We start from the raw sequence: 12,775 nt of genomic DNA on the forward strand, positions 1-12,775 counted from the left end.
TACAGAGTTTGTACCTTGATAGTTAAAACATTCTGGTGTGAAAACAATGTCAGCTTTTATTCTCAGAGAGAGTTTGGATTGTATTTAACCAGAATTCACTCATTTCACTTTGCTTTACAGGGGAAACATTTACATTTCACTTTGTGGGGAAATAGTCTGTGCATGTATTTGATATTTAATCCTCAAGCTCTAACTCAGTTATTTAGTGTGCAACAGCTGCATGTTAACATAACCAAGTGTTCACCTTTCCTTTCTGTCTTGCTGTAAAAAGCTTTTCGTCCAGACAGCCAGAAGAGGGAGCTGTAAGTTAAGTTACTACCACAGTGTAAAGGTCCATCATTCATATGGCTGATTGTCATATAAAAATCATACATTTTGTTCAATTAACTTGCTGTCAAGCGCATTATTGTGCTGTGATGTGTATACCATTAGGTTGTAGTTCAAGGATTAATAGTTATTTCCATATATGCAATTTTAATTTTAATTTTTTTAACTAAACATTTTTTTTTATTAATTTATTTTATTTTAAGTTTAAGTTTAAAGTTTTTAAGTTTAAATTTTTTTTTTGCAATGCAATGGACACACCCCCCTTTAATATAATGTAGTCGTCATAATTAAACCACATTTGGAACTTTTATTAAAACTGATATGTCTGTATTTTGTGAAGTGTGTGGATAGACTGTTGCTGTGAGAATAATTCTATTTTATTTTACTCTGTTCAATTATAATCTATTATAATAATAATATTATTATATTTAATATTATATTTATTATATTAATATTAATTATATTATATTATATGTATATAAATGTATTTATTATATATATTATATTTATTAAATTATATTTATTATATTATAAATATATTTATTATATTATATTAATGTTAGTATATTATATTTATTATATTATATTTGTTATATTTATTATATTATATTTGATATTATATTTAATATTATTATTATTATTATTATTATATTATATTATTATATTACCTTGTCAAGCACCTGAAAATGTACAAAATGTGCAAAATCAACAGTTGCAGCAGAATCCCATTTTTTGCTCTGAGAATAATTATATTGTAATTTACTCTGTTCAATTATAATCTATTATAATAATAATAATAATAATAATTATTATTATTATTAATATTATATATAATATAATATAATATTATTATATTACCTTGTCAAGCACCTGAAAATGTAAAAAATTGGGCAAAATCAACAGTTGCAACAGAATCCCATTTGTTGCTGTGAGAATAATTTTATTGTAATTTACTCTGTTCAATTATAATCTATTATAATAATAATAATATTATATTTAATATTATATTTATATTGTATTTATATAAATGTATTTATTTATATTTATTATATATATTATATTTATTATATTATAAATATTAAATTATATGTATTATGTTATAAATATATTTAATATATTATATTTATGTTAGTATATTATATTTATTATATTATATTTGTTATAATTATTATATTATATTTAATATGATCTTTATTATATTTAATACTATTATTATAATTATTATAATTATATAATATTATATAATAATATATTATAATATATTATATTATATTATATTACCTTGTCAAGCACCTGAAAATGAACAAAATGTGCAAAATCAACAGTTGTAGCAGAATCCCATTTGTTGCAGATAAATCACTTGTTGACGCCTCCGTCGCTCAGAATCCACCAATCAGAGCGCAGCGTCACTTCCTGTTATGGCAGAGCGTGCTCTAAGGCCCGCCCCTCTTTGTTGGCTCGACCAATGAGAAGCCGCCGATTCACAGCCGGGCATCCGGAGACACTGAGGAGAGACTACTGAGAGGAGGACAGCCAGCAGGCAGGGGACTGAGAGAGGACAGAGAGACTGAGGAGGGACTACTGAGGGACTGAGGAGAGGAGGACAGCTAGGAGCCAGCAGGACAGACTGAAGGAGGACAGCAGCAGCAGCTCCGTCTGCTCCTTGATGGTTGGATCATGTGAAGAGTCTGTTCCGTTATCAACATGAAGCCGGAGAGCCCGAGGAGATAATACCGAGGAGGAGCAGAGCTGCACAGAGAGGTGGTTACCCGGGTTAGAGGTGGTTACCCGGGTTAGAGAGGGTTACCCGGGTTAGAGAGGTTTACCCGGGTTAGAGAGGGTTACCCGGGTTAGAGGTGGTTACCCGGGTTAGAGAGGTTTACCCGGGTTAGAGAGGGTTACCCGGGTTAGAGAGGTTTACCCGGGTTAGAGAGGGTTACCCGGGTTAGAGAGGGTTACCCGGGTTAGAGAGGGTTACCCGGGTTAGAGAGGTTTACCCGGGTTAGAGAGGTGGTTACCCGGGTTAGAGAGGGTTACCCGGGTTAGAGAGGGTTACCCGGGTTAGAGAGGTGGTTACCCGGGTTAGAGAGGGTTACCCGGGTTAGAGAGGGTTACCCGGGTTAGAGAGGTTTACCCGGGTTAGAGAGGTGGTTACCCGGGTTAGAGAGGGTTACCCGGGTTAGAGAGGTTTACCCCGGGTTAGAGAGGGTTACCCGGGTTAGAGAGGGTTACCCGGGTTAGAGAGGTGGTTACCCGGGTTAGAGAGGGTTACCCGGGTTAGAGAGGGTTACCCGGGTTAGAGAGGTGGTTACCCGGGTTAGAGAGGGTTACCCGGGTTAGAGAGGGTTACCCGGGTTAGAGAGGTTTACCCGGGTTAGAGAGGGTTACCCGGGTTAGAGAGGGTTACCCGGGTTAGAGAGGTGGTTACCCGGGTTAGAGAGGGTTACCCGGGTTAGAGAGGTTTACCCGGGTTAGAGAGGGTTACCCGGGTTAGAGAGGGTTACCCGGGTTAGAGAGGGTTACCCGGGTTAGAGAGGTGGTTACCCGGGTTAGAGAGGTTTACCCGGGTTAGAGAGGTTTACCCGGGTTAGAGAGGTTTACCCGGGTTAGAGAGGGTTACCCGGGTTAGAGAGGTTTACCCGGGTTAGAGAGGTGGTTACCCGGGTTAGAGAGGTGGTTACCCGGGTTAGAGAGGGTTACCCGGGTTAGAGAGGTGGTTACCCGGGTTAGAGAGGTTTACCCGGGTTAGAGAGGTGGTTACCCGGGTTAGAGAGGGTTACCCGGGTTAGAGAGGGTTACCCGGGTTAGAGAGGTGGTTACCCGGGTTAGAGAGGTTTACCCGGGTTAGAGAGGTTTACCCGGGTTAGAGAGGTTTACCCGGGTTAGAGAGGGTTACCCGGGTTAGAGAGGTTTACCCGGGTTAGAGAGGTGGTTACCCGGGTTAGAGAGGGATACCCGGTTAGAGAGGGTTACCCGGGTTAGAGAGGTTTACCCGGGTTAGAGAGGGTTACCCGGGTTAGAGAGGGTTACCCGGGTTAGAGAGGTTTACCCGGGTTAGAGAGGTGGTTACCCGGGTTAGAGAGGTGGTTACCCGGGTTAGAGAGGTTTACCCGGGTTAGAGAGGGTTACCCGGGTTAGAGAGGTGGTTACCCGGGTTAGAGAGGGTTACCCGGGTTAGAGAGGGTTACCCGGGTTAGAGAGGTTTACCCGGGTTAGAGAGGTGGTTACCCGGGTTAGAGAGGGTTACCCGGGTTAGAGAGGTTTACCCGGGTTAGAGAGGGTTACCCGGGTTAGAGAGGGTTACCCGGGTTAGAGAGGTGGTTACCCGGGTTAGAGAGGGTTACCCGGGTTAGAGAGGGTTACCCGGGTTAGAGAGGTGGTTACCCGGGTTAGAGAGGGTTACCCGGGTTAGAGAGGTTTTACCCGGGTTAGAGAGGGTTACCCGGGTTAGAGAGGGGTTACCCGGGTTAGAGAGGGTTACCCGGGTTAGAGAGGTGGTTACCCGGGTTAGAGAGGGTTACCCGGGTTAGAGAGGGTTACCCGGGTTAGAGAGGTTTACCCGGGTTAGAGAGGGTTACCCGGGTTAGAGAGGTTTACCCGGGTTAGAGAGGTGGTTACCCGGGTTAGAGAGGGTTACCCGGGTTAGAGAGGGTTACCCGGGTTAGAGAGGTTTACCCGGGTTAGAGAGGGTTACCCGGGTTAGAGAGGGTTACCCGGGTTAGAGAGGTTTACCCGGGTTAGAGAGGTGGTTACCCGGGTTAGAGAGGGTTACCCGGGTTAGAGAGGGTTACCCGGGTTAGAGAGGTTTACCCGGGTTAGAGAGGGTTACCCGGGTTAGAGAGGTTTACCCCGGGTTAGAGAGGTGGTTACCCGGGTTAGAGAGGGTTACCCGGGTTAGAGAGGGTTACCCGGGTTAGAGAGGGTTACCCGGGTTAGAGAGGTTTACCCGGGTTAGAGAGGTGGTTACCCGGGTTAGAGAGGTGGTTACCCGGGTTAGAGAGGTGGTTACCCGGGTTAGAGAGGTTTACCCGGGTTAGAGAGGGTTACCCGGGTTAGAGAGGTGGGTATCCCGGGTTAGAGAGGGTTACCGGGTTAGAGAGGGTTACCGGGTTAGAGAGGTTTACCCGGGTTAGAGAGGTGGTTACCCGGGTTAGAGAGGTTACCCGGGTTAGAGAGGTTTACCCGGGTTAGAGAGGGTTACCCGGGTTAGAGAGGGTTACCCGGGTTAGAGAGGTGGTTACCCGGGTTAGAGAGGGTTCCCGGTAGAGAGGGTTACCCGGGTTAGAGGAGGTGGGTACCCGGGTTAGAGAGGGGTTACCCGGGTTAGAGAGGGTTTACCCGGGTTAGAGAGGTTTACCCGGGTTAGAGAGGTGGTTACCCGGGTTAGAGAGGTGGTTACCCGGTGTTCAGAAGAATGTTACCCGGGTTAGAGAGGGTTACCCGGGTTAGAGAGGGTTACCCGGGTTAGAGAGGTTTACCCGGGTTAGAGAGGTTTACCCGGGTTAGAGAGGGTTACCCGGGTTAGAGAGGGTTACCCGGGTTAGAGAGGGTTACCCGGGTTAGAGAGGTGGTTACCCGGGTTAGAGAGGGTTACCCGGGTTAGAGAGGGTTACCCGGGTTAGAGAGGTGGTTACCCGGGTTAGAGAGGGTTACCCGGGTTAGAGAGGGTTACCCGGGTTAGAGAGGTTTACCCGGGTTAGAGAGGTTTACCCGGGTTAGAGAGGGTTACCCGGGTTAGAGAGGGTTACCCGGGTTAGAGAGGTGGTTACCCGGGTTAGAGAGGGTTACCCGGGTTAGAGAGGGTTACCCGGGTTAGAGAGGTGGTTACCCGGGTTAGAGAGGGTTACCCGGGTTAGAGAGGGTTACCCGGGTTAGAGAGGGTTACCCGGGTTAGAGAGGTGGTTACCCGGGTTAGAGAGGGTTACCCGGGTTAGAGAGGGTTACCCGGGTTAGAGAGGGTTACCCGGGTTAGAGAGGTTTACCCGGGTTAGAGAGGGTTTACCCGGGTTAGAGAGGGTTACCCGGGTTAGAGAGGTTTACCCGGGTTAGAGAGGGTTACCCGGGTTAGAGAGGTGGTTACCCGGGTTAGAGAGGGTTACCCGGGTTAGAGAGGGTTACCCGGGTTAGAGAGGGGTTACCCGGGTTAGAGAGGGTTACCCGGGTTAGAGAGGTGGTTACCCGGGTTAGAGAGGGTTACCCGGGTTAGAGAGGGGTTACCCGGGTTAGAGAGGTTTACCCGGGTTAGAGAGGGTTTACCCGGGTTAGAGAGGGTTACCCGGGTTAGAGAGGTGTTACCCGGGTTAGAGAGGTGGTTACCCGGGTTAGAGAGGGTTACCCGGGTTAGAGAGGGTTACCCGGGTTAGAGAGGTGGTTACCCGGGTTAGAGAGGGTTACCCGGGTTAGAGAGGTGGTTACCCGGGTTAGAGAGTGGTTACCCGGGTTAGAGAGGGTTTACCCGGGTTAGAGAGGGTTACCCGGGTTAGAGAGGTTTACCCGGGTTAGAGAGGTTTACCCGGGTTAGAGAGGGTTACCCGGGTTAAGAGAGGTGATTTACCCGGGTTAGAGAGGTGGTTACCCGGGTTAGAGAGGGTTACCCGGGTTAGAGAGGTTTACCCGGGTTAGAGAGGTGATTACCCGGGTTAGAGAGGTGGTTACCCGGGTTAGAGAGGGTTACCCGGGTTAGAGAGGTGTTACCCGGGTTAGAGAGGTGGTTACCCGGGTTAGAGAGTGGTTACCCGGGTTAGAGAGGGTTACCCGGGTTAGAGAGGTGATTACCCGGGTTAGAGAGGTGGTTACCCGGGTTAGAGAGGGGTTACCCGGGTTTAGAGAGGGTTTACCCGGGTAGAGAGGGTTACCCGGGTTAGAGAGGTGGTTACCCGGGTTAGAGAGGGTTACCCGGGTTAGAGAGGGTTACCCGGGTTAGAGAGGGTTACCCGGGTTAGAGAGGTTTACCCGGGTTAGAGAGGGTTACCCGGGTTAGAGAGGGTTACCCGGGTTAGAGAGGTTTACCCGGGTTAGAGAGGGTTACCCGGGTTAGAGAGGTGGTTACCCGGGTTAGAGAGGGTTACCCGGGTTAGAGAGGGTTACCCGGGTTAGAGAGGTGGTTACCCGGGTTAGAGAGGGTTACCCGGGTTAGAGAGGTGGTTACCCGGGTTAGAGAGGGTTACCCGGGTTAGAGAGGGTTACCCGGGTTAGAGAGGTTTACCCGGGTTAGAGAGGTTTACCCGGGTTAGAGAGGGTTACCCGGGTTAGAGAGGGTTACCCGGGTTAGAGAGGTGGTTACCCGGGTTAGAGAGGGTTACCCGGGTTAGAGAGGGTTACCCGGGTTAGAGAGGTGGTTACCCGGGTTAGAGAGGGTTACCCGGGTTAGAGAGGTGGTTACCCGGGTTAGAGATGGTTACCCGGGTTAGAGAGGGTTACCCGGGTTAGAGAGGGTTACCCGGGTTAGAGAGGTTTACCCGGGTTAGAGAGGGTTACCCGGGTTAGAGAGGTTTACCCCGGGTTAAAGAGGTGATTTACCCGGGTTAGAGAGGTGGTTACCCGGGTTAGAGAGGGTTACCCGGGTTAGAGAGGTTTACCCGGGTTAGAGAGGTGATTTACCCGGGTTAGAGAGGTGGTTACCCGGGTTAGAGAGGGTTACCCGGGTTAGAGAGGTGATTACCCGGGTTAGAGAGGTGGTTACCCGGGTTAGAGTGGTTTACCCGGGTTAGAGAGGGTTACCCGGGTTAGAGAGGTGATTACCCGGGTTAGAGAGGTGGTTACCCGGGTTAGAGAGGTGGTTACCCGGGTTAGAGAGGGTTACCCGGGTTAGAGAGGGTTACCCGGGTTAGAGAGGTGGTTACCCGGGTTAGAGAGGGGTTACCCGGGTTAGAGAGGGTTACCCGGGTTAGAGAGGTTTACCCGGGTTAGAGAGGTTTACCCGGGTTAGAGAGGGTTACCCGGGTTAGAGAGGGTTACCCGGGTTAGAGAGGTGGTTACCCGGGTTAGAGAGGGTTACCCGGGTTAGAGAGGGTTACCCGGGTTATAGAGGTGGTTACCCGGGTTAGAGAGGGTTACCCGGGTTAGAGAGGGTTACCCGGGTTAGAGAGGTGGTTACCCGGGTTAGAGAGGGTTACCCGGGTTAGAGAGGGTTACCCGGGTTAGAGAGGGTTACCCGGGTTAGAGAGGTTTACCCGGGTTAGAGAGGGTTACCCGGGTTAGAGAGGTGGTTACCCGGGTTAGAGAGGGTTACCCGGGTTAGAGAGGGTTACCCGGGTTAGAGAGGTGGTTACCCGGGTTAGAGAGGGTTACCCGGGTTAGAGAGGTGGTTACCCGGGTTAGAGAGGGTTACCCGGGTTAGAGAGGGTTACCCGGGTTAGAGAGGTTTACCCGGGTTAGAGAGGTTTACCCGGGTTAGAGAGGGTTACCCGGGTTAGAGAGGGTTACCCGGGTTAGAGAGGGGGTTACCCGGGTTAGAGAGGGTTACCCGGGTTAGAGAGGGTTACCCGGGTTAGAGAGGTGGTTACCCGGGTTAGAGAGGGTTACCCGGGTTAGAGAGGTGGTTACCCGGGTTAGAGATGGTTACCCGGGTTAGAGAGGGTTACCCGGGTTAGAGAGGGTTACCCGGGTTAGAGAGGTTTACCCGGGTTAGAGAGGGTTACCCGGGTTAGAGAGGTTTACCCGGGTTAAAGAGGTGATTTACCCGGGTTAGAGAGGTGGTTACCCGGGTTAGAGAGGGTTACCCGGGTTAGAGAGGTTTACCCGGGTTAGAGAGGTGATTTACCCGGGTTAGAGAGGTGGTTACCCGGGTTAGAGAGGGTTACCCGGGTTAGAGAGGTGATTACCCGGGTTAGAGAGGTGGTTACCCGGGTTAGAGTGGTTTACCCGGGTTAGAGAGGGTTACCCGGGTTAGAGAGGTGATTACCCGGGTTAGAGAGGTGGTTACCCGGGTTAGAGAGGTGGTTACCCGGGTTAGAGTGGTTTACCCGGGTTAGAGAGATGATTACCCGGGTTAGAGTGATTTACCCGGGTTAGAGAGGTGGTTACCCGGGTTAGAGAGGTGATTACCCGGGTTAGAGTGATTTACCCGGGTTAGAGAGGTGGTTACCCGGGTTAGAGAGGTGGTTACCCGGGTTAGAGAGGTGGTTACCCGGGTTAGAGTGGTTTACCCGGGTTAGAGAGATGATTACCCGGGTTAGAGTGATTTACCCGGGTTAGAGAGGTGGTTACCCGGGTTAGAGAGGTGGTTACCCGGGTTAGAGAGGTGATTACCCGGGTTAGAGTGATTTACCCGGGTTAGAGAGGTGATTACCCGGGTTAGAGAGGTGGTTACCCGTGTTAGAGAGGTGGTTACCCGGGTTAGAGTGGTTTACCCGGGTTAGAGAGATGATTACCCGGGTTAGAGTGATTTACCCGGGTTAGAGAGGTGGTTACCCGGGTTAGAGTGGTTTACCCGGGTTAGAGAGATGATTACCCGGGTTAGAGTGATTTACCCGGGTTAGAGAGGTGGTTACCCGGGTTAGAGAGATGATTACCCGGGTTGGAGTGATTTACCCGGGTTAGAGTGATTTACCCGGGTTAAAGAGGTGTTTACCCGGGTTAGGGTGGTGTTTACCCGGGTTAGGGTGGTGTTTACCCGGGTTAGGGAGGTGTGCTGATGTATATAGTGTTATTGCACACTATAGTAATATGTTTAAGGTGATTTCTGATAGAAGCGTTAGTACACTTTCTATCAGATATAGAAACCGTTAACAGTAAGAGGACGTTCATATGCTTTGTGCTAAAGACACGTTATTATTATATTATTAGGTATTGATCTACTTGTGTGATTCTTAATGTTGATCTCAACATGTAACTGAACGTCTATCACCTAATGCACTACTATATGACCTGTGATTTCTCTACACATGTTTATTCTATTTACCGTCATATTGAGGCCTTTTGTAGTGTTTGAAGAAAGCAATCAGTGCTGTTGGACTGTTGCTACACTGAGGAGGGTTTGCTTCCCTATAGGGAGTCATGTTGAGGCCTCATACGCTGTAGCACCATCAGTCCTCTACCAAAATAGGAAAGGCACAGATCTTTGTGTGTAGCTGCTGTGTGGGGATCACCTTATAAAAACATTATCTATATAAATGTTAGAGCGGATCCTTGCCGTACAGAAATCCACCTGTACTGTAGACCTAGTCCTAACAGTCTGTTTCCATTGTTACTGCATTGCAACACTGGTTTGAGGATTCCAAAGGAGTTGCAGTGAGGTTCAAGTTTTCTTTTTTCACCCTGCCAGGTTTGCTGAGGAACATCAACATGTACTGTCCAACACTGACCAACAAGAAGAAGCTCTTGTAGCTGGAGGAGGACTGCCTGCCCTAACGTCTCCTCCTCATCCTCCTCCTCTTCCTCCTGACCCTCCCGGGACCAATGACCGGACCCAACTCCCCGAGCCGGACCGGCACCTCCCCGGCCAAGCTGAGCAGGCACGGCCGGTCCAAGAGCAGCAGCTCGCACTGCCTCCTCCGCTGCAGCACCCGGGAGGAGTCCTCCGCCTCGCCCCCCAACAACACCCCCCGGTCCCCTGGAGAGGAGGAGGAGAAGGACGGAGGGGTTCTCTTCTACGTTAACAGGACTGGCTTTCCCATCGACAGCAGCACCTGGGACAGGATGTGGTCCCACGTGGCTGCTGTGCATCCTGAGGGCCAGGAGATGGTGGACAGGATACGAAACGCTGCATACCTTCCCAAGGTAAGCCAGCTGTGATTGGTTAGTCCTGTCCTCATGTCCTCATGTCCTCATGTCCCTATGTCCCTGCCTCCCTCAGCATATAGTTATTTATTAGGGCTGTCAATCAATTCAAATATTTCATTGCATGATTGTCCGTTGTTAATCGGTAATTAATCGCACATTTTTTATCGCTTCAAAATGAACCTCAAAGGAAGATATTTAATCCTCTTATCAACGTGGGAGTGGACAAATATGGTTCTGCATTTAACATAAAACAATATGCTCCAATCATAACATGGCAAACTGCAGCCCAACAGGCAACAACAGCTGTCAGTGTGTCAGTGTGCTGACTTGACTATGACTTGCCCCAAACTGCATGTGATGATCATAAAGTGGGCATGTCTGTAAAGGGGAGACTCGTGGGTACCCAAAGAACCCATTTACATTCACTGATCTGGAGGTCAGAGGTCAAGGGACCCCTTTGAACATGGACATGACAGTTTTTCATCGCCAGCATTTAGCGTAAGTTAGGAGTGTTATTTAACCTCCTTCATGACCAGCTAGTCTGACCTGGTTGGTACCGATGGATTCATCAGGTTCTGTAGTTTACTATGATACCAGGAGGATTCGTGCCTCTCATGCAGCGGTGTGCCAGCTGCAGTGTATGAGCACAACAGACAACTGAGTCTCCAGTTCACCGTCCGGGAGCGTTAACTTGTTGTCAGCTGTGTGTCTGTCCGGAGTAACCATAGCGATTGTCTGACATACAGTGTTTGTGCTACGTTAGCATCTGCAGCTCTGCAGGTAGCTTGGTACGCTCTGTCAGCGGGGAGGAGCTTCAGCGAGTTTACAAAATAATTCTTAACATTTCTTTGAACCGTTTGAACCGATAGCGTTAATCGGTTAAAATGCCAGTTAGGGTTAAAGGGTTAATTATTAACCTCCCTAGTTGGGATGATCCACCTATCTCCTGATTCGATGCTATCACCATGCTTAAGTGCCGATTCGATATATATTGATATTTTTAAGTGTTGTGATTTTTGTGTAAGTAAGACATGAACGTACACATAGTGTGAGACTGGCTTCAGAGGAGAAGTGTGTGTTCACAGTTACATGTCTTAGGTGTTGATGTCATCCTGTTTTCACACTCTGTCTCATGAATACACACACACTCTCACACAGGACTGCATCACGTTACCATGACAACAAGTGGGCTGAATCTGGTGTGCCATACCTGTCAGGTGATGTTAGTTCTGCTTTTTGGATCGGTCACAGTGTGTGTGTGTGTGTGTGTGTGTGTGTGTGTGTGAGTCACACACACTGTGACCGATCCAAAAAGCAGAACTAACATCACCTAACACACACACACACACACACACACACACATCTGTACCATCATAACTTGGCTTTAGGTTAGAGATAACTAGTGAGTGTGAGCTTCTTATAGACGATATAAAACAACCAGGAGCTGAAACGACACAAACAGGTTAGAAAGGGACTTCAAGGGACCCTTTGAAAATGGCCGTTCCAGTTTTCCCCCCTTGCTAAAATGAAGCATAACTTTGGAGTGTTATTTATCCTTATTCCCGCCTCTGAAAGACAGTAAAGTAGATCAGGATCACCCCCCCACCGGGATGCTGTGGGTCTCAGAGGGTTAACAGCAATGATTAACTTCATTATCAGGATTAATTAGATTGTTTAAATAACCACCAAACACTCGCTGGAGTCAGCTTCTGAAAGGTGAAGATTCCCTGCTTTATACCATTGTGAGCAGATTTTTAGATTTGTTTCAGGCTGTTAACAAGTCATATGAAGACATCACCTTTGGCTCTGAGAAATCGTGACATTTTTCACTATTTTCTGATCTTTGAGAGACTAAACTATTAAAGACAGACTCAGACTCCAACACAAACTCCAGTGAAGCACCAAAACCTCTTGGTTGTATCTAGTGAAGCTGTTAAACAGTGTTGGCCGCGGTCGGAGGACGCGGGGGAGACCGTAGCTTTGGTCTCCAGGACCGGAGTCTCTGCTCCTCTGCTCCTCTGCTCCTCTGCCTGCCTTCACTCACACACCACGCTCCTTCTCTCTCTCTCTCTCCACCTCTCACGTGCATGCTGCTCACTCCACACTGCAGAAGAGTTAGTTTAGCTCTGAGAATATCTAGTGAATGTTCAGTGGACGTTTGTGCAGAAATAACTGCTGCAGCTCCTCCAGACCAACAGAGGTTTCCCGTGTCTTGTGAAGTGACGGGGCTCCGCAGAGAGAAACGTTATCATCTCCCACCAAAACTCCGGCGTCTCCCCCGTTCCCTCCGGCCGCGGTCGGGAGGCTGAGGCGGGAAAAGCCAACACTAGGATCAGCATTGATTCATGGAGAGACCTTGGTCTGGTCAGCTAACATTACTGCCAAGCAGCTGAAATATAGAGTGATATTGTGCTTTTAGCTGACGTGTGTCTCCTCACTGTGTTGAGCGATGCTCCTTCATGTCTATGTAGAGCGAGCACAAGCGCCAGCAACAGGACGCTGACTTTAGTTGACTTAACGGACACAGGTGAAGCTGTTAACAAGACATTTATGATTCTTACATAGAGTCCCTTTAATAGAAAAAGTAATCCACAGATGAATCGGTAAAGAAAATAATGAGAACGTAGCAGTAGCAGTAGTAGTGGTAGTAGTAGTAGTAGTAGTAGTAGTAGTAGTAGCAGTAGCAGTACTAGTAGTAGTAGTAGTAGTAGTAGTAGTAGCAGCA

At 48.3% G+C, this 12,775-nt stretch overlaps 1 protein-coding gene across 4 annotated transcripts in view; it reads left to right on the top strand.

The window, feature by feature from the left end:
* Positions 1–1,858: 1,858 nt before the first annotated feature.
* The window catches only part of vash2 (vasohibin 2), a 44,771-nt gene continuing 33,854 nt past the window's right edge, over positions 1,859–12,775 (top strand). For 2 of the 4 annotated variants that reach the window (XM_037750354.1, XM_037750356.1), the window contains exons 1-2: positions 1,860–2,088; positions 9,593–10,047. In XM_037750354.1, coding sequence (XP_037606282.1) covers positions 9,727–10,047 — 321 coding nt within the window. In that variant the 5' untranslated portion in view covers positions 1,860–2,088; positions 9,593–9,726. Of the gene's footprint in view, positions 2,089–9,592; positions 10,048–12,775 lie in introns of all 4 variants that reach the window. The other 2 variants (XM_037750357.1, XM_037750355.1) reach the window with 2 other exon arrangements.

Source organism: Sebastes umbrosus, chromosome 18 (genome assembly GCF_015220745.1).
Source record: "Sebastes umbrosus isolate fSebUmb1 chromosome 18, fSebUmb1.pri, whole genome shotgun sequence".
Lineage (NCBI taxonomy): Eukaryota > Metazoa > Chordata > Actinopteri > Perciformes > Sebastidae > Sebastes > Sebastes umbrosus.